The following is a 22,860-nucleotide window of genomic DNA, read 5'->3' on the forward strand; positions in this document are numbered from 1 at the left end:
AATATACACAAAATATGATCAATAGAATACAAACTATACTTATTTGGTAACTGTTAAATGTAGGAAATATTAAAGTTACGGTGCTTCAGAAACAAAACAACACAAAACCAAATGGTGTTTCAAACAAAACAACACAAAACTAAACGGTGTTTCAGAGACAAAAACAACACAAAACCAAACGGTATTTCAAAAACAAAACAACACAAAACCAAATGGTGTTTCAAACAAAACAAAACAAAACTAAATGGTGTTTCAGAGACAAAAACAACACAAAACTAAACGGTGTTTCAGAAACAAAACAACACAATGTTTAAGAAACAAAACAACACAAAACCAAACGGTGTTTCAGAGACAAAAACAACACAAAACCAAAGGGTGTTTCAAACAAAACAACACAAAACTAAACGGTGTTTCAGAAACAAAACAACACAATGTTTCAGAAACAAAATAACACAAAACCAAACGGTATTTCAGAAACAAAACAACACAAAAACCAAACATGGTTTCAGAATCAAAACAACACAAAACCAAACGGTGTTTCAGAAACAAAACAACACAAAACCAAACGGTGTTTCAGAGACAAAACAACACAAAACCAAACGGTGTTTCAAAAGAAAACAACACAAAACCAAACAGTGTTTCAGAAACAAAACAACACAAAACCAAACAGAGTTTCAAAACAAAATAACACAAAACCAAACGGTGTTTCAAAAACAAAACAACACAAAATCAATCAAGCACACAACAGAAAGTACAGATTTACATTTGTGAAGTGACAAACTACATGAATTGCATGCCATTTAAGTTGGGAATATCTTTGTCAGAAGCCAGACGGAAAAAAGGAGGTTCACGAATGTTTAGAGCATGACTGACAATTGACAAGGGAAGGTTTCTGAATTTTACACAACAAAAATATTCACAATGTCCTAATCTGTTATGACCAAACTATGGTCATTAGTGTTGGACGAATCCTGTATTTTCAAAATCAATTCCAAGTCTATCCTGGAACAATGATTCTACTCGGAATGGATTCCAATGACTTATAGAAGATGCCGACCACAGGTTATATGTTTAGGGTTGTTCATTACATGCTTATTGAATTCTCCAGAGTCTTTAAACCCCACTGTAAAACATGACTGATTGATTATGTACCTAATTTTATTGAAATGGGAAATGTTCATGTGATATTGGCACACAATTTAAGGACAAAGATTATAAATCTGCAAAACCTTTTTTTATATTTAAAAAAAAATTTCACACATTTCACAAGCATGGATATACCATGAACTTACTTTAGCTATAGTTTATTCCATCAAGTCCCAACAAGTGTAAGCTTATTCAAACAACAAATAGCCACTCTTTTACCATTCTAAAAAAACTTTCAGAGGGAACATTGAAAATCGGATAACTTGTGTTCCACACCGAATCACTCAAATGTGCGTGCATGTGATCACTGGTAAAAATTACTATACAATACAATAACAATCACAATACCTCCATTTTCAACTCGGGCTCAGGTTTATCACCGATGTCTACCATCCAACTCCATAAAAGCTTCAATCCATGATGGGTCAGGAAATGTTTCAAGCATGTCTCATCTGTCGTGTCCTACATGAAAATAATAATGCTCTGTGAGTTTCGCCATTTTCAAATGAAGTGCCTGCAGCCTGGAGAAACACAGGAGGAAGTAAGGTCTTACTAGCATCACTTTCTATAAGTTTGGTCTCAGCATGTTAACCTCTCTGAAATGTAAGCTACATGTCAGGTTGGGTTGACATAGTGGTTTTTTTTCCCTCACCTTCCACCTCTGCAGCCCAAGTTTGCTTTCCAGCTTGGTCAACACTTGGATTGGGTTTTCAGTTCCTGTCTGATTCCATGGGTTGTACCCAGAATATTCCTCTGGGGTTTTCCTCCCACCTCTAAAACTGAAACTGCTTCTCACTGTTACCTCTCTACAGGTTTCTTCAGACTTGTGAGCTACAATACCTATAGATCTTTTGAGGAATCTGTGGTTTCATTGCCAGAAATATGAAATGATAATGGTGATACAAAATTTTAATAGCATAGCATTACCCCAGTTCAAATATGCTGGAAGCAGCCAATTTTGTACACTGAGAAATATAATGCAAGTCATTACTAAAACATTGCATCTGTAAAGTTAGGTCTAACAAGTGCCAATGAGACCAAATGACATCACCTCTAAGATCTTAAGAAGTTGTAGTCTAAGTGGTGTTGTTTCAGCCAGCACCATGTGTCGAGCAAGTGTTAATGTTTGATCGTTGGTCCTCAAGCCTCCTCCATCAAGCTCAGAACAAAGCTGCTCAATCTCATCATCCAGCTACAATAGACACAGCAAACAGGTTTTAGCTAAAGCAAAATACCTTGCATACTTCAAGCAGAGTTTCAACTCGAGGAAGGGAAAAAAAACAGAGTCATCATCTACAACATACTGTCCATGTGGATATGGTGATATGGCTATTCTGAAGAGCTTTATCAATGAGGAAATGGAAAACAGAAATTCCAGAAAACATGTAAATGGAAATGCTGACTTTAAAACATTTTGGCCTAAAACAAAAGCAACCCAAGTAATACAAGAAAACCACTAAATTCATGCAAGTATCAGCATCTTGCTAACTGTTTAAGGACGAAGCACAATTCATAAATACCTAAGACAGTCTCTCTATTCAACAACGTGCAACCTGACTGTGTATTAAAATTTGATAATGCCCGCTGAGAAGTGATAATGACTGCTGCATAAGTCACACCCTGGCACCTGGATACAGGACAGTTTAATTGATTCTGATTGGTCAAGAGTCTGTGTGCACGCGCCTAACCACGCTTGCACCTAGTCCATATGAGGAGATTCTTTTGGACAACTTGTACAAGGAAAATATCATAAAATGGACGTCGTGGCACAGTTGTTTTCTTGGATTACCATCAATAAACACTTTTCAATGTCGGAGAATACATTTTTAAAAAGTTGTCTGGATTTGAGTAATTAAACGGGAATCCCGGAGGCATGAAGTCACGAAGTACATGAAATATGTGTATTACAACAAACTTAACTTGCTCTGCTGTGGCGACATGGGTTACCTGCCCACTTTTTATTTATTCTTGTGGTGTAGTTTGGCATGCAAAAAATAATAAATACTGAGATACTACATGTAGTATTTTGTAACCGAAAGGTTTCTTTCTACCGACAAATAAAATCAACTGCTTAAATTGTACATTCCCTTGGAAGAGAAAAAGTGTGAAAAGATTTCCCCATTTTGGTGTTAACTTTCAATCGCAATGTACTGTAAAAAGGGGTGTTCCCATTTGCCGAGCGTTGTACGCATGTGCGTATATTTAACAAGTGCCTTTCAAGTGTGTATTTGAACATGAGCATATTACAGATGTGCAACATCCACACTTCCACCAGTGTATTTGTTGTGTTCTTCCTCGATGCCAGTGTATTCAATTTACACTTCAGTAGCCTTTCATTTCCTACAAGTATACTCATAGTTGCAGAATCCGGTACAGCTGTGATTACGAGTATACTCTCAGCCGGCAGTCAAGGTCTCAAGTGCATACATCCATGTATAACTCTAAGTTCACTTCTTCAACACATGGCCATCTCTACACGGATACTCGAGATATTTATAAAATTTCTTTGAATAGTCAAAATCTACAGAGACACAAGCAACTTACAGAAGCATCTTCAAAGCTCTCCTTGCGTCTGCGATCCAAATTTTCTTTTCTCTTAGGTGTTGCATCCTTGCCCGTTACTTTTGATGCTCTTTTCTGCTTTCCAATAAAGCCACGGCAATTTGTCGAACCACACAGACACTTCTGTGCATGCTCACTATATACAAAGGTGGAACAAACAGCAGTCATTTCAAAAAGTACCCTCTTTAGACCACTTTGGTCAAAAGACAAAAACTCAAAATCTTAAATACTATTAGGCTTGTCAATATCATTACTACTTGGGGTCTGAAGTTTTCATATGTCCCTTCAAAAAAGATTCAACAATGTTCAAGTGGAAGTGAGTGATTTAAACTATTATTATTTCAGACTGCCCATTGCTGTTTACAGAAACAAACACCCATCAATCTCCCTCAAAGAAAGCATTAGTCTGCAAAAATATGCATTGTCTGTACATAAACAGGGCTATCAACACTTGTGGTTGGCACATGCTTATCAAATGTAGTCAGGTGTTACCATCTTCTCAAAGGTGAAATCTGACTCAGTTGAACTCAGAAAATTTGTAGGCTACTTTAATAATACAATTATGCTAAATAAATACACCGATCACTTCCCAATGAATATTTAATAGAAACATCTTAAAATCCCAGTACTCTGTAACAAAATAGTGCACAATCATGAAATGTCCTTAGACATGTACAAAAGTCCTTCAACCCTTTACACCAATATTAATAATAATCAAAAAATTGAAAATAAGCGTTTGCTAAAAGTAAGGCTGACTGTGATTGCAGGAATACATTTTGTGCTTACCCGTACTGCTCAAACTGGTAGTCAAATGTTAACTCTGTTCCAGCAGCAATAAACTTCTTCGTGAAAAAGCCAACACGAATTTGACCATTTACAGTCCACTGTAAGAAAAACAATCGTTTCCTAATTCAGCTTTGATTGTCCTGTATATGAAAATGGTTCTGCAAAAACAAACAGGTTAACTGGGGGAAAAACAACACAGGAAACCTAATGACAGGAGTGTAAGACTTTGACAATATCTTTACAAGAAGCCAACCAAGAATGCATCTCTGCAGAAGCCAGTAGAGTGAAATCACTGCGATATCAAAAATATTGAAGTGACTTAGTTTGGAATCATGTGTAACTATGAGTCCTTTGTGTGCATTTCCTGTGTGTTCTCAAACAGTATGTCAATAAAATGAAGCAATAAGAATCAATGACCCACAGTTTAACCATTGCTGTACTCGCAGGACCTGATTGTGAAAGAGCCTGGAACAGTAATGCCACTCAAATTTGGAATTACTTCAATTTATCTTTATCTCCTGTGAAATTTAACTTACCAAGATTAACTGTATTTGCACTATCAGCGTTTATTCTTTAATTTCAGCACAAAGTACGTCTTTGGTTCATTTTACTGTACAAACTATTCCCGACATTTATGTTGCATCTGTGCTTCCACAAACATGAATTTGTTTATAGAACAAGGAATACTGATTTATTTTTTCGTTCAGTTGGAGTACAAGCAGCATAATGCAAGTCAGCAGCCTTTTTCAAGAAATTTTTCTTATATCTACCCCTTGTTTGGTATGGTTTACATTACTTGCACTCTTTTCTGCTGTAGTTTGTACCTTTAGAAATGGGCAGGTGCAAGAGTGTTTGTAAAATTGTAAGATGTTGCCAGATAATTTTTTTGTTATAAGAAACCAATGGTGCCCTTGATAGCTGCATTGTTTGGAAGACTGTGCAACACATTAGCGCCACGTTTAGCTAATCAACAGTGACTATGTAATAAACTTTTTACATTGCCACTTTGCGCGTTAATAATGCGATCAATGTAAGGCAGTATCCGATCAAAATTTATCACAGTTAATTCTAATTGTGCAGTTATCTCATTTTAATTTCCATTCCCTAGCACTTTATGTTTTGGGTAGTGTATGTAAAACGTATTGTGCAAAACTCAAATGTTACAATGTGTCCACAGTCGCGATGCATCTACTTCCTTTTAGTTTCAACTGTACATGTGCATACATGTACACACAGGTTTAACCACTTCATGCCGGGCCTTTTTCAATGTTGATGATGCTGAGCCAGCATGACTTATTTTTTCCGTTTTCAAAATCCTTCAAAAATTCATCATTTCATTTAACAGGCATTTATAGCCGAACGTAGTAATCTTTAAGCACTACTCTCAGTTGACAGGTGACCTTCATTGACGCCCAAGTATTTCAGCCAGGCCAGCAGCCTTGTCAACAGATCCCAGATTGTGCGGTGTTACATAACTTTCTTTTGTTCACGAACCTGGCTCAGTGCACTGCTGACCTCTTTTTAATAGGGGCCAGATTAGCGCGCAGCGGTGCTGTGTGGCTCATTGCTGAAGTGGTGGAGCGCTTTTGTCCCCAGTGGTAATCCGCTTGCTCTCAATGCCCCAAACCCTGGTATATGGTTTCAAAACCAGGCTGGATTATTACCACTTTTGAGAGTGAAAAATGTCAGTAATGCCCAGCAGCCTGGTCTTTTGTTAGGAGTACGGTCTTTTGTTACAGGGCCCTGTTTCCTTTGTCCGAGTTCGGAGACCCCAGCCACACAGATAAACCATATGGCTCCGATTCCGGAGCAGGAAGTGGTTAAAAGTGTTTGGAACAGGATATGGAATAACAGCCTACACACTTGCATCAAGCGCTTGCATCAGCCCAGTTGAAAAACATCCCAGTAGCCTGTCTCTCCCTTGCTAATGAGGCTACAATTAGCTCAGGGTGAACAGGACTAACTAATATTATTTCTGTATTTCCAAAATATGAGCTGGTGTAATTCCCCGTGTAAATTCTGATATACACCTTGCTCCATTAACCACTTCCTGCCGGGGATTCCAGATCCGTATGCTTTAATATGCGTGGCCGGACAAACGGGACAGAGCCTTCTAACAAAAGACCGTACTCGGAACAAAAGACCAGGCTCCTGGGCATTTCTGACATTTTTCACTCTCAAATGTGGAGATAATCCAGCCCTGTTTTGAAACAGTATACCACAGTATGGGGCATTTAGAGTGAGCTGATTACCACCGGGGACAAAAGCGCTCCCCCTCCGCTGCGATGAGCCACACAGCACCGCTGCATGCTAATCTGGCCCCTATTAAAAAGAGGTCAGTAGCACACTGAGCAAGGTTTGTGAACAAAAGAAAGTTATATAACACCTCACAATCTGGGCTTTTTTCACAAGGTTGCAGGCCTAACTGAAATAATCAGGCATCAATAGATTTTGCCTGTCAGGCAAGAGTGGACACCAGACAGTCCTTCACATGTTTGTAAGTGTCCAGTAAATGAAAAAAGGAATTTGAATATTTAAAGAATTTTGGAAACAGAAAACAATTATAATTATCCCGGACCAGCATCATCATCAACATTGATAACTGTCCCCGGCAGGAAGTGGTTAAAGAGGCTACTTTATACAAACAGAATCATCTGACTGAAATATTATACAGTAAAGGTCTGAATTTTAGCCGACAAGTAAACACGCTTAGCGTGTCAGCATGTATCGAGTCAAGCAGACACGAAAGGAGTTAACTGCAAACATGAAACATGCTAATCCCTGCATAACAGAGAACGCCACCACCGCAATCCGATCTGCCAAGTATAAACATGCAAATGCTACACGCAAAGCCCAGAACAGCCAGGCCTTTGTTGACCGGAACAGTCATTTTCCTTGTTTCCCAAACGAAAAGTATTTAGTTTGACTGCAGCTCAAGTCATCTTCAAATTCCAGGGAAATGTGGTCAGCACATGTTGTTTATTTTATATGTAGCCGGCATCAAAATTTTTGAAGATAAAGCATTTTGTTTGGCCATACAGGATCAAGTGCCACGCAGGCAAACATTTTTGGTTAACCACTTAACAATGGGTAAAATATTCCCTGCAGTGGGCGATGTTTTATGATTTTAATTTTGACCATTATTCACCATACTTTTAAAGGAAAAAAATCACCCAAGAAACGCATGTCATGTAATGAGAGTCAGAAGACAAGGAAGCATGGCCAGGGCGCTTTCAAAAAATGCTATTGTTATGTTTATTGTGGTGTTACATAACAGCTTCTTTGTTCACCCACAGCCCTGCCAGGAAGGACAAAAAATGGGCAGACTGGGCAACACGTTCTGTCGGGCAGGCTGGCCTAGAGCACTGTGGTACTTCATGCCATTGTACTTCACAATAGGAGGAACACAGCCTATGGTGACTCACAGCAGTCGGTGGGCCCCACATGAGGCCACCCAGCTGTGTGGGTCAGAAGAATATGGGCCTAATGGGGTCAACCAGCGCTAAGTGGTTAATGTCTGAATTGCTTCAAAAACAACTGAATCAGGCACAGAAAATGTTCGAGTGTGAAATTAATTTTTTAACGAGACAACTGTAAATAGCAGTTTTTATGACAAAGCATTTCCTAAATCAGAGAAAACTATTTTGTAAGAAATCCACAAAATATAAACAGTGTTTGACTTCGCCAGTCTGCTAGCCCATTTTTATTCAAGACAGCCCCACGGCAGCGATCCTAGCATACACAGATAGGTTGCTGTACTCGCACTTAGTGTGTTCAAAATCGTGTGAATATAAATTTGATGTGAGGTGGGGATTTTTTCCATCAGTTTTCAATCTTGAAGCTGGAAAATCTACCAAAAAAAATGCTCTGATTGTGACAGAATTGTGACCAAACTAAACGGCAAAGATTGTAAGACGTGCATGCACCGGCTGCACTCACTCAAGGGACAAAGTAGCACCGATGTGAACTTCATAAATATGAATGTAATGTGACATAAACGGGCTGTAGCTTTGCATTGTTGGCATTGTATCGAAATGAGTATGCAATACACTCGTTTTGATTTATGATTGGTGGTTGGGATGAAAGCGCTGGGGTGGTTGTAGTTTCGTGATTGCTTGCTCACGGCATGGTCGCGGCATGGTCCCGGCACCTCTGATGGTGTGTGGCAGCAAATGAACAAGTCAAGAGTGTTTTTCTTCTATTTACTGGAATTCTGATACATGAACTAAATTTTCAGAAGTTAAGAAATACAACACTCAACTTCTTTGTAAAATCAGCTCGTTGTAATAGTTCTGGCTGAGGAATGCATTTCTTTCGTGGTTACTGTTTATTTGTGAAAAAGTTCTCGCGTAAGAAAAGCGTCGTCATCACTCCAGTCGATCCCATGAGTTTAAAATTCAAAGCTTACATTTGGGAAAAAGTTTTGTAATATCTAAACACACACGGTGGACTTTTACCAGTTTTAATGAAATTTAACATTTTCCAGATGTAATAAGACTGAATAACTTTCACACTCCAAAACTAAAAGAAAACGGCTGTATCATACACATTTCGATACTTAAGACGGTCATCTTGCCGTGATTTCACTTACTCTGTGCACTACCATACAGTGTTCATGTACATGTAAAGTACATGTACAGTGTATAGTACACGTATGTGCAGTGTACATGCACACACAAAGCTGGAGTGACGGCCCTGCGTGTGAAGTAGTTCACTGCATGTTGCCGGTCACCTTTGCAGTCTGCGGTCACAAGCCTTGCAGAGGTAATGAGGTCCGGAGTCAGGCTTATCGTGCATTGGACCAGCAATGCATGGTAAAACCCGCAAAGCGTGTATTGAACAGTGTGTCAGGTTCACTGATAGTGTGTCGGCTAAAATTCTGACCTATTCTGTACACTGGTGAATAAGAGTCACAGCTAGTCACACGAAGAGAGCAGGGAAATAACTGACCTTCTGAGTTTCACAGTTGGGATCACAGCTGTGGTTGATGAATCGAGACATGTTGCCCTTAATGGTGGCATCAATAATCTGATAAATGTATGCACGAGAAAAATCAGATCACTCAAATTGATGACTTTAAGGGAAAAAAGAGCCATTTTGATCAATCAGAGTTACAATTAAAGAACCACACATAACAACCATACGATGGTGCCCGAGTTTTTGGTAAACGCAGCGAGTAGTCCAATGCATGGCACATGTACAGTTAGAATTTGTCGCAAGACCATTACAGTTCAATACCTAAACCCCCCACTCTTCAATAGTATTCTATTGCATTCCAGCTGAACTAACAACACGAGTGTGTGGGCTAATAAAACTCAACTTACATAAGTCCTGCGTTCACTTTTATGCATATTTGGAAAATACTTCTTTTAGTTCCTACAATACTATGCCATGTAGACAAATCCACAAGTCTGAATACATTTTTCCAGAAGTCCAGAAAACCATACCAATCCAGACAAATCTCATCCCTGCACAGTACATTTGTGCTATAAACACAATCTTACCTCATCAGCTCGCAGGGCCATAAAATAGAAATGCCGTTGGTTATCTTTGTTGTATCGCTTTACACGCGACTTAAACTCGGTGTAGTTGAGCACTTCCCCACAGTATTCCATCACAAACTCGTGTCTGTAAAAAACAAAAATTGACTATAATCAGAAAAACTGAAGTCCACAGTCAGATGGTGATGAAAGAGACGTGAAAACTTAACAAAAATTTGATTCACTACAAGAAGTTATAAAATAATAGGTCTTGGAAAGCACAAATGAATTAATCCTTCAGAGGGTTTAATAAAATGAGTCAACTTACGATTTCAAATCTACTTTCGTCTTTAGACCATGTCCTTTGTTTTCAGCATAAAACACACCAACATCTGCATATTGACGCTGTAGAAATAATCAAACACTATGGTTGATGCTTGTGTGGCCAAATGAAAGAAATGTGATAAGCCCTCCTCTGTGACTTTTTCAAATAAAAAAAAAGACAAGTGTTCAAGAGCAATCGACATAATTTTACCAGATACTGCAAAATAGGGCCTTAAGTGTATATTTATATACGTAAGTGCAAATCTTTATAGTAAACAAATGCCTCCCTTGTGTCAAACCATGTTGATCCCTCCCTGCATAATTTTTGAATTCCCCAGGGTGTGTGAATATAAAAATTTACATGCAACAAAAGTCTCCCTAAGCTATTATTTTTCATTACAAACTTCAACACAAGCATACTGAAAACCTACCTTTGAAAACCTTTTATTAGTACAGTAGTCACCACATGGACATCTTGAGGTACTGGAAACCAAGTACATAAGTTAAAATAATACCCTTGATAGTACCCACTTAGCAAAATCACGCATTTAAAGCAGTATCAACAGATCAAACAGTGAATTCCATGTATAGAACCAAACTGCCTCTACCTTGAGTGACAGAAATAAGTTTAAATTGTCCTAGACTGATTCATAGACCTGAAATACAGCCCTGATCATGTGCTTCGGTTGAGATGGCATGAAGGCCATTTATGTTTTTACTGCTTCTAAAGATGGGCAAATCTGCAGCTCAAAAACCCAGGAAGACAATGCAGTAGCATCCAGATGACCAAATCTAATTATTCTAGGTGCACATTGAGGCAATTGAGGTTTCTCTTGGCAAAAAACACACACAGGAGTAAAAACCACAAAATTAGAAAGGATTCCCTTGTCGTATACCGTAATTTAGTTATTTCACATGTGCTCTCGATCAGCAGAACTTAATTTAAAAGTAAAATAAAGAGTCTGATTCAAACTACAATTTATACCATTTAGAAAAGAGTTTGACAATCTAGACAACCTAAATATTTGGCTGATGTTGGAGGGTTTGTTTCAATGGCTAAATGTATGTGTACTCTAGAGGCTGACCGGCACTAACCACTCTATCAACAGCAGTCGGTTCAAGCAATCGTCTCCGCATGCAGGAATACCACGGGCACGTTCAGACTTTGACGTTGTGCAGTCACATATCATCCGACGAGCTTCTTTCCCTGCTTTAGATTTTTTTCTGCAGTCAAGAATGTTAATCAGTTACACAAATTTCTGGTTTTAAATGTTTATTCCACAGAGCACCCTACAAGACCACAGAAAGTAAAAGATACACAATCCTTACAAGATCTTAACCTTAACTCCCTAGGGTGAGTGCAAAATCATATTAAAATTGGAGGATTCATACAGTCATTTTCATACGGTCGTATGTGGTAATGTATATTTTGTAGTGCACATCCAAAGATTCTCACACTGTGGAACTCTGGTAGCACATACGGTAATTCTAAAGACATGTATGCATCTAAAAACTCAAAAATATTTTATGCCAAACTCCTGAAACAGAACACACTCTCAACTTACTGTCTTGCCAAAAGCAAACTGAACTAGAACAAAGAAAGTTATAAATTTTGAGTATCCAAATGCACGTAACTGAAAAATCTTCCTGAGAGTAAAGTTTCACTCAGTTTACAAAACGTGGTTTGCACTAAGTCAAAGCATCCAAATACTATATTTGGAAAAACTACTATAGAAGTGTAACAAGCAAAGTAGCCCTCACCTCTCTGACACGTAACAATTTTCTGGAATATTTTCATATGCAGGGATCTCATCTCCTGTGATAATGCCCCAGGATTGGCTGCTGCTTGCATGTTCTTTGGTTTCTTCAGATGGGCTTTCAATCACTTTTTCCTCTAGGACTGCCTTCAAACTCGCATCCACATCTTGAGTAGAAGTGGTAGTAGCATCGGATGACTGCTTTGTCTCACTATCAGTAGCACTTTCATGAAGCTGTAATGGAGCCTGAGACTGATGAAGTTCCACTTTTTCCTTTCTGCATGGTCGTGGTTTCACAGTAACATCATCAGGATCTGCAAAATTCTCTTCCCATACATCACAAGTGAATTCATCTGAGTGGCTAAAAAACGGGTTCTTAGCTACAAAATCAACATATCCAAGACACTCCTGTTGCTGAGTTCGCGGGGTCACACCGCTTGCCTGCACATGACCAATATCCACTGCTGTAGGCTGAATTGAATCCAACACTCGATTCTTGTTAACTATATTTGGCATATTTAAGTGTTTTTCCAATGTCAGTTCCTCTTTCCCATCATCTTTGCTCAGGGCATGTATGTGTTTCCCATCCTGTCCTTTAGACTCATCATTATTTTTGTTGACCGTTAATTTCCAAACTTTATCTTCAGAAGCTTCCAATGGACTGCTTTGTTTGTCTTTGTCCAAGATACCATGAACTTCCATGTTGGTCTTTTGACTTATTTCCACACTTTCTGGTTCGGCATTCTGATTTGGTTCAATGCTGTCAACTGTTGCCAATGTTGTACACAATGTCGGGGGACTATGCAGCATATCTACTTCTGCACTGCACTGGCCATTTTCGGTTGTGTCTTTACTTGTGCATGGAATGAAAGCTGACAAGATTGTTGGCCCAGTAGTTTCAGGGTTATTGATTGCTGCAGTTGTTACTTCAGGACTTGATGGTGATGACATATCCGCATAGATCACAAACTCAGATGTAAGACTTGTTTTGGATACATCTACTGAAGCAATGGCTTGACTTGCCAAATTCACATCAGAGGTTAATGCCTCAAACGTACAAATATCTTTAACTTCATCTGCATGACAAAGAATGAGCTCTGAAGTCACATCACAAGAACTGACATCTTTGTCAGTTCCATTAACAGGAGCCACATCATTACCAGTGTCTGCAAAAGGGGTTTCCTGAGTAACTGTTGAAAGCCCCTGGGTATCTGGTGATACAGCTGACAAGGGCATGTTTGGAGATTTGGTATCATTTGACAATATTTGAGTAACAGAGTCATCTTGAACAGTTTCAGCAATTGTCTTCTTTTGGACTTCATCCCTGACAGCTTCACATTTTGCATTCCTATCCTCTTTGTCCAATTCTGTATATGTAGTTATCATTTTTTCACTAGATGAAGGACCCTCTTTTGATTCTTTGACTGGGTCACAACTGGCACACTTTTTGGCAACGAAGGACTCTGACGTATCATCTAGTGGAGATCCATCTGAATTATGTGAAGACCATTGCCGTTTTCTACTTGACACCACTGATGTTTCTGTAAATTCTTTGGGTGATTCAGTAAGTTTTCTTTTTTCTATTGAACGAAGGCGTATGCTCCTACGAGTGGGCACAACTTCAACATTTGATTCATCTGTTCCACATCTTCCCTTGCTGCCTCGCAATGACTTCTTTTTCTGCTTAGAAGTTTCACTCTTTTGGGCCACACTCTGAGATTCTCTGTCTTCAGGAGCATCTTGTAGGGAACTAGTGTCTTCCTCAAAAGTTTGAACAGTCTTGAACAATCCTTCATTGAAAGAATCTGATATGCTTGATTGGCATGCCAAAGACATTCCTGTTGGTAAGTGTAGTTTGGACTCTTTAACCTCAAACCAAACCGATTCTTTCTGCAAAACCTTGTCTACCTCCCTTTCACAATCACCAACGGAATCTCCTGAATACAATTTCTGTGACATTACATGTACTTCAGTTTGTGTTTTGTTGGTCGGGAATGGTGAAATGTCATTTGACCAATTATTCCCATCCCTCTTCAATGAATCTTGTTGGTGAGACTCCTCATTTAAAGACTGCTTATCTAATGGTGGTACTTTGGAATTTGTGCATTCAGTACTGACAGATGTCGTAGACGTCGAGTGTTGGTTTGAATCGCTCTGCAGTTTAATTTCTCTGATTTCATGTTCTGAAGGTTCACTGGACCAAGTGTTTTTCATTTGAGCCACCTGGAGACTGAACTGCCCTGTTATTTCCCTTGTTTCTTGGGATGTCTCATATTCTGAAGCAAATGGTGAGGCATTACCTTGGATATCTGATTTTGAGTAATCCTTGGCTCTAACTGCTGCAACTTCTGACGTTTCAGCATCCAACTCAGCAGCTGGTGTGGAATCAGATAGTAAGCTTGCATCTTGATGTGAAGTTTCAGGCAGTGGCTTTGAACAGGAAGCTGCTGGAGCCAGATCATGGGGCTGCTTGCTATCATCTGCACCTGGTGTGTAATTACACTGCAGCAAATAATTTTTTGGAGGAAGCATTACTGGTGGAATTTCAGTAAAACGTATCATATCTACATCCAAGTCCCATAGATCATTTCCTGAATGGGCTGTATTCATGGTATCCTTTCTGACAAATCCCATCATCCACTCTACTACTGGCTTTTTTGTGGAAGAGACCGATTCGGCAGAAAGCTGAATTCCTTCCCTGTTAGGCTGAAGTTTACAGGATGGGGGATCTTGCACAATTCCATTTGAGTTCCCTAGGTTGCTTTTATGCTTGGATGACCTCTTGGCCAATGAAGATTCCTTGTCAACACCAAATCGTCTTGTTGCAACTGTATAAAGTTGTTTAGTGTCCTTTGCCAGTTTGTCTACAGGAGAATTATTTACTTTTAAAGATCTGGGCAACATCATATTCTCTGGTATCTTGGATTTCATATTTCTATTTAGGATGGATGCTGGCTTTTTTTCGGTCTCTGTGACTTCAGTTGGTGATGTGCTAGGTTTTGTTACTGACTGTTCCTGTCTGGTTCTTTCTGATCGCTCGTTTTCATGTTCATTCTCTGATATAGGTAGTTTTTCTTCAGCTGTCTTTGAATCAATAATTGTTTTTACTTCAGCCGAGTCTTTTTTAGGATTTGATTCAGAGACAAAAGGATCATTAAGAGCATGTATACACAGATCCCCAATATTTACATGTGGCTGCTTATCATCAGAGAGAGAGGAATCATCAAGACATGGCTCATCTGATGCTTTATCAGGGACAACCTCCAGGTGCATGAGCTTTTCAAACTCTTCCATTTCCTTTTCCAACATAGGTTTAGAATGTGCATAGGCAACAGACCCCAAGTTCGGAAATTTTCCCCCAATATCTGGCAGAAACCGATTACTCTCAGAAGATAAACTGCTCTCTTGTGCAGCTTCCGATCTTGTCATGTCGTGTGGCCTCAATGGAAACACTGAATCAGTGGAAGACACTGTGTCTGACTTTGGGGGACTCTTTTGTGCCATAGTTGGAAATAAACTGCTACCAGCTCTCCCTGGAGATGTGGCAATCCCTTGAGGATCCTGTTGGGTGGAAACAGAGTACCAAAAGAGAATGAAATATTTACTGACATTAAAATTAGCCATCCTTACGTTACAACAGTGAGATAGTCAAAAGTTCCTTCCACTTGATTTGCCACAGCACACAGACACACACACACATAGGAGCCATTTGACTGATTTTGACCGATAGGACAACTCTGTCATGAATGCATCTTTACACAGGAGAGTGAACAAATATAATTTACACAAAGTAAAAAGATTCCAACGTACAGCATAGTTAAACTTGCTCTACTGATACTTGCTTCAAAATATGGCTTAGAATACAGCAGATTCCCATTATTGCATTTTAAGAGAGACTTAGCCTTGTCCAAGGCAGTTTTTGCACTTTATAGGGCTTCACATAAGCTACAATGTATGTGGACAGACTGAACATACATGTACAGTACAGTGCAGTAGTGCAACGCATTCACATACATACACATGTACATCTACATGTCATGGATGGCCCATCGAGTTGAAAGACTGCCTTGTTGGATCAGTAACATCTGGGTTTAATGTCTGTCTTTATTTTTTCATCCCATTTTGGATAATTTCTGGGGCCGCAGGACATACGGGTATGCTGGGTACTACTACGAATATCAACAACTTACATGTACGTGTATCTGGAGCCAATCACAAACAGCAAGCTTTCCAAGAATATGAATGATTCATTTTAGTGGATCTAAATGTATCATGTGCCCTTAAATAACACCTGACAAAGTGTACATCTTACAGCAACATCTTAGCAACATCCAAATACAAAACGATTGAGACAGCGAATGATTGTAGCTTTCTTGAAATTTATTGTGTTTACTGGTGATTCATTCAAATTTTGTGGGCGACGAGGACCGAATCATGAATAAATTGTGGAAGCCCATCATTTAACAGGACAAACTGAGAGATAAAAACTTTCACCAATGGTGCAACGGTCCACTACTGCAGCGTTCCTTCACGGATGGTACTACTACTGGTATTTATTAAACATGATCAATGTGGCAAACTGACAAGTGGAAAGGGGATGTCATTGTGGGTTGTATTGTCATAACCGTAATGACTTTCACTGCTAATTATATATAAAGGGTTTGCCCTTACCCAACGTATATTAATAAACACTGTATGCTCAGTGCTTGTCCGAGAGCTTGCGAAAAAACCTCACAAGCTTACTCGGGTGGGACTCGAACCCACGACCTCCTGCTTACTAGTGCAGATGTCTTAACCACTCGACCACCGAGCTTGCCTTGAGACAAACCCATCAAAGAGTTGGGTTGCAGACAGGTCTCGAGGCATGTACCTGTACACATTGTGACTATTAGTATTAACACAACACAAGCAGAAGGCATGCACAACTAGGCCTATACGCAGTGCACGGGCTAGACCATTGTGAATGAAGTAGGTCAGATTCGCCCAACACCTTGGTCACCGCCAAGTTATATCTGTTATATCTGTACAGTGCAACATGTACATGACTAAATTGAGCATCACTTACCTACATCATCCGGCATAAATTGAAAAATTTGGGCTATACACATCATGTCATTTACAGAACACATAACCATGTACATGTAGGTAAACAGTACGTGAAGTTTAATAGAAAAAGGTAAATTCAACATGCTATTGGAACTGACCATCATGGATTAAAAACAAAATTTGGTGTGCTGCTTCCTTGAGAAACCCCCAGAACTAAAACTTTATGTCAAGCAGTCAATTACTTCTTGAGAAACAGGTTAACAAACTTTTGACATTATTTTAAAGCTCTTGAAATGGCCTTCTGCCTCAGCACACTTAAAGGATGCTTCCTTTTACCCCCACTGAGTTGTGCTTAAAGAACAAAACAACCCTGTCACATGATCACCTTCCATCCCCAGAGCACCCACTCCTCGCATGCGCACTCATGTTTCTTTTAGCATCTTCCCAATCAGTTGTGTTGTCAATATGCTCTTGTAAAAAACTACGAAGCTGGTAGATTTTATGCATAAAAGTGCCCGTCAGTAGGACATAAGTACACCTTACATGTACATGTATCTTGGTTGTTTGTAGATTCACATTTGATTTGCTGTGCCACTGCAGGAGACAGTAAATAAAAATAAATTTTGTGAGTTCAACCCGCCTACTGATCTCTTGAGGAGAGCTCTTATAATGACGCTGGCCGAGTCGTCCGAGTATGCCAACTTGGCCGACATCCCACCAGTTAGAATGACTCAACCTTGTTCTTGCAGGTCATGCCACAGAATTCTAGGTGTAGATGACCCTCATGTATTGTGCTTTAAGTGCTGTTTCAGCCCTAATGGGCATCACTGTGATTTACAATGAACGTCAGGAAATGGGTAGCATGTCTTTGGATCTGTGGGCCTCCTTTGCCCATAAGGCTAAGGAGAAGGCCACACAGAGGTTAGCTGATGAAGCTGCATCTCGTTCATTGCACACGTCTCAGCATAGCCCTTCTTGCACTCACTCAGTATGTTGACATGGATGAATTCCAGCACAGTTTCTCTGACTTTGAAAGACTTATGCGGCACATGATGCAAAGTATGATGAAAGGTTTGGCATGGGAAATAACCTCTTTCCGAGGTTCTGCTTGGGGGAAGGTGCCCTTCCTCTGAGTAGGCTGCCCTGGTGGGGGTTCGTAGTACTATTCACAACAAGCAATCAGCTCCTGTGGAGGGCTCCATTGGCTCTAATACATTGTGAGTTACTGGGTTGCCACGTGGAGGCAACCATGGCAATAATATTCAAGATTTCACCCGTGATGGTGATAGTGGCGACTCATTCCTGATCAACGCAAGAAGAAATCTCCTCCCAGGATTCAGTTCGTCAGGTGGGGGTGGGCCCACATAGTTCTGCCCGTGATTATGAGGGCTCTGTATTGGAGTTTAAAGATTATGAGGTCAACTCTGATACGTTCTTTGAGGCAGTCAAGGAGGCAGCACACTCCAGGCTTCGATCTTTACAGCGGCTTCAAACAAAATCTCGAAGTAGGAAGAGTTCCTTCAGAACACGCTTTAAACAAAGTTTGAATGATCTGAAGAGTCTAGTCGGTATTGGGTCAGCATCTTGGTCCCAGAGTATGGCACAGGAAGCTCCTCTTTACATGCTGGACCTTCAAGTGAGGGAAGTTGCCAATACCAAGTTAGCCAGGTGCTACATGTACACATACACGTATCCTGTACAGGATACAAGAGCATGCTGTTTTTGTTTTCTTATATCCTACAATCATTTTGTCGAGTCAAGCGTGGTCCAAATACAACTGCTCTTAGTCAGTAAAACACTGCAGTCGCAAACTGTCACACCTCCGACAGTAACTTTCTATGGAAATTTAACTACTTAAACAAACATAAGGGAAGCAGTTCAAACTTCAAATCGAAGTTGCACATGGATGGCGATAGAGAGGAGATTCATTGCTTGTATTTACCTACCTGTATTTTATACTGGGAAGTACTATACACTGTATACGGCACGTTTGTAGCGAGCTGTTCAATGTCTTGATGTGCATTGTGCATGTACATGTTCATATTGTGCATGTGTGTACATGTCCGAACATGTCCGAAAAAATTCTGAACCGTGTCCGAACCGAACCCGAACCTTGGCACCTACTTGCATCACTATTCAAAAGTTGTGTCTTCTGCAATGTCTTTTTGCTTACGCCCTTTTGGTCTGCTAGTTCTACTGAGGGCATCTTACAGTAACATTGTATTTCACCAGGTTCATGTTTTGTGTTCGTTTGGACAGCTTGTAGATTTCTGTACTTTAAAGTCTTTACTGCTCAGTCTCTTGCACTTTGCTTTGTTCTCAGTTCAGCAAGCCGCATCTGCAACCCAGAAACATTTTCATGAATCTTCTTGGTGGTTGACTGCCTCTTCAGAACGACAGCTTTTCTTGGCGAGGCCTTGCTCTGCAGGTTGAGTGTATCAGCAACTAACAACAAGGTACATGTACCTTTGTAAAATGATGCCTCGTGTGGTTGCCTGATTGTATTGGGGGTACCCCCCAGTTGAAGACAGATGGTTCAATTTTTTAAAGGGGTGAATACCGCTGTTACTTTACAAAACGTGCCTCGATGTAACAAAATTTTGACTGACACCATCACTGATTTTTTGTACAAATACCGATGAGTTTTGTAACTATTTTCCTTTTTTATTACAATCACACTGAAAACATTGCATACAATAAATTACATTAAATGTATCAGTCTCTTTACGCCACCCTCTTATTTTGATGTAACATTCCACAAAATTTACTGACACCAAAGTTACGTCATAGTCAATGTTTTCGGATCACAGGTGGTGTATTTAAAGAAATATTTAGAATTTCAAAAGTTGTTTTCTAGGAATAAGTTTGGGCCCTTTTGGAACATAAACCGCAGGAAGAAACTAACTGTGAAGCTTCATTTTTGTGAGACAAAAAACCTCTTAGTTTGATTGTAAATCATGTCAAACATTTTGTAAGGAAATTTTATTCAATGCAGTCAAGCTTGGTCTTGCTTCAAAGCTTAGGTTTGCCTCTTTGAGATACATGTATGTTGCAGTTGATTAAGCAGATGCTCGCCGATAATTTCAAAAGGCAGTTTCAAAGGTGATCTTGCCCTTTAATTACACTGCTTCCCAACCCAATGGAATGACCCATGAATAGAAAACCACTAGGAACCACTGGGCCATAAGGGTGCATGAACATACCTAACCTACAACTAAAAATAGAAATTGCTGGAATGTAAATATCCACCTGAAAACGTGAAAATATCCGTGTTAATCATTGAAGATCTACATGTCATTCTGATTAATTATCTAAACTTGTCTTTTAAAAAAAAAAACAATTTTACAATTTGTCACAACCTACACATGTATATGATTAATTCTATACATCTGGGGTCCAAAAGTGTGACATTTTTGCACTAACCTTACATACCTAGTGTGGACTTGTGAACAAAAGATGTCCACACGATGCAGAAAAGGAAGACGTTCTGTGGACTTACACACGTCCACAGGATGTTTCCCCTTCTCTGAAAAAGAAGTTTAGAGGCATTTTGGGGTTGGGGTCATCAGTCATAAAAGGAAGAGGAATAGTCAAGGAAACCTTGTACAAAAAGCCAGCTGAAAATCGTGTTTCCAGTTCAAGAAAAATGAGTACCGGCATTTTCACTGAGTTTTCTTAACTGCATGAAAAGAAAGGAATGTCCACAGTAGGTATGTAAGGAAAGTGTGGGTGTGTCCCCGTTACACCTGACCTGTGTAATTTTACATGGAAACATCTCTGAAACTGTTTGACAGGTTATTTGCATTAATTCATCACTCTTGGAAATTAGGGAATGTGTTTTGAAAAACAAAATCACGTTAGATTTAACAGGAACATGGAAAAAACTGAACCCTAATTTATAGTATGACCCATATATGAGTAACCATTTCTACATAAGCTTATTAAAGCTTACCTGCAGCATGTCAGTTTCCCTGTAGATTATGTATGGCAGGACACAGTACATGAAAGAAATATCAAAAATAAAAACTAGTCACAAATTGTAAGTTTACATGCATAGGGAAAGGTTGCATATTTTTTAAGAATGCACACCCCCACCCCCTCCCCTGCGACCCAGTCTTTAGCATCAGTATGGGGGTGGACATTAAAAAGAGTTCTACCAACTGGTAAAACACACACACAACTGTTGGCTTATTGACTGATCCCAGACGATGCCATTGGCAAGCCACTCAAGCATATGTCCTTCATCTGAAGCATACATGCACTTTGGCAAGTCACATCACCATACTGATCCAAGAGGAATGTATCACCTGTACATGTATGTTATCCATGTGTGAGTGTGATATCTCTGCAGTGATAGTCAAGATAACAAGTAGTTAAATAGTAGAGTTCTGTCTGCAAATTATGATTGAAATCTATTTGTGAAGCTGTATGTAACTGGATGAGATTGACTTATCTAACTCCACAAATACCTTCTTACACCGTTATTCACATACTCGGTATGCGCACAGTGCAATATATACATGTAGGTAATACTTTCTGTGGTATTAGATCAAATGGCACAAAACTATACAAATGAGATGATTCATCCATTAGTTCAAAGGGAATTCTTCTCAATATGTATCATATGTGTATGTTTCGTACAAAACTGAAAAATCCATCAAATTAGTAATTGAATGGTCGATGATTCGCAAGTTGGGGACAAGGCACCCAAAATCCCTTCACAAAGGTACCGGTACAAATACCGTACCTGTGGACCATGTAGATTGTTGTACACATATGTACACGGGAAGAACAAAAGCAAACCACCTTCAGTCCATATCTTGCCTAAGTCTCAGTAATCATGCATTATTCAAAGTAGTCACCAACATTACCCAACAACATGTGCTTATATTTCTACTTTTTATAGGAATTAAGTAGTGTTTTTAGTGATATGAAACTTCTAAACAAGTAATTCATTGTTGATTGTGCTTTGCCTGAACTCATGTACCAGTTGTGCTAGATTTTCATTTGTTTCAAAGAATATTTCCATTTATGTTTGTCTTGAAAATAACAAACCAAGTAAGAGTTTACAGAATGATGCAAAACATTTGTTCTACAAGTGAGCAGCCCGTAATATAATTTAGAGAATCTGTATTCATTCAAAGAAGTGTATTTAAGGCATACAATGCTAAAAAAATAAGAAATCAGCCTTTCACACTGCCGCCTGTAAAGGCCAAAAGCACCCAACACGCCCAATGTACATGGCGCACTTCCCTGAATCCTTAAATGGTAGCAGCAATTAGTTTGTTTTGATACAAACCTTCGAAATGATTCTTTGTGTCCAAGTTAACCTTATTTTCAACTTTTGTTTCACTATGTCAGAGGGTAATTTACTTTTGGGATTTTATGCTAATGATTTTTCCATATTCCCATGAATTCCCACAAAACTGTGATGTCATCTTAGGAAGAAGCCTATACATAACATTGTACACAGAAGTCCTCCAATTTTGTAGATTTTACTGGACTCAGTTTTCACTTCGTTGCTGATTCATTGTTGTGAGTGCACAGCAATAAGCTACATGTAGCATGAATCCCTCTCACAAATGTTTTCAGGGAGTACATTTGGGTTCACAATTTTAACAGAAAAAAAGCATGGATAATTTCAATTGTTTAAAAAAGTGCACTTTTCAATGTATTTAACGAAATAGAAATGCAAAAGAATTTTCATTCATTGAAGATGAATACAAAGTTGAAGAAGAACTGCGTCCAAGAAAAATTTA

At 39.3% G+C, this 22,860-nt stretch overlaps 1 protein-coding gene across 2 annotated transcripts in view; it reads right to left on the reverse strand.

Moving 5' to 3' along the window:
* Nucleotides 1-22,860, reverse strand: part of LOC110986919 (uncharacterized) — a 57,253-nt gene that overhangs the window by 22,343 nt on the left and 12,050 nt on the right. For both annotated transcript variants that reach the window (XM_022249245.2, XM_087134066.1), the window contains exons 3-13: nt 21,054-21,072; nt 12,060-15,616; nt 11,394-11,522; nt 10,730-10,781; nt 10,303-10,379; nt 9,999-10,122; nt 9,445-9,522; nt 4,495-4,592; nt 3,691-3,844; nt 2,198-2,338; nt 1,495-1,608 (exon numbers count right to left, since the gene is read on the reverse strand). In XM_022249245.2, coding sequence (XP_022104937.2) covers nt 1,495-1,608; nt 2,198-2,338; nt 3,691-3,844; nt 4,495-4,592; nt 9,445-9,522; nt 9,999-10,122; nt 10,303-10,379; nt 10,730-10,781; nt 11,394-11,522; nt 12,060-15,616; nt 21,054-21,072 — 4,543 coding nt within the window. The remainder of the gene's footprint in view (nt 1-1,494; nt 1,609-2,197; nt 2,339-3,690; nt 3,845-4,494; nt 4,593-9,444; nt 9,523-9,998; nt 10,123-10,302; nt 10,380-10,729; nt 10,782-11,393; nt 11,523-12,059; nt 15,617-21,053; nt 21,073-22,860) is intronic.

The sequence above is a fragment of the Acanthaster planci genome, linkage group LG03 (genome assembly GCF_054643075.1).
Source record: "Acanthaster planci isolate LZ-2023a linkage group LG03, COTS_SCS, whole genome shotgun sequence".
NCBI lineage: Eukaryota > Metazoa > Echinodermata > Asteroidea > Valvatida > Acanthasteridae > Acanthaster > Acanthaster planci.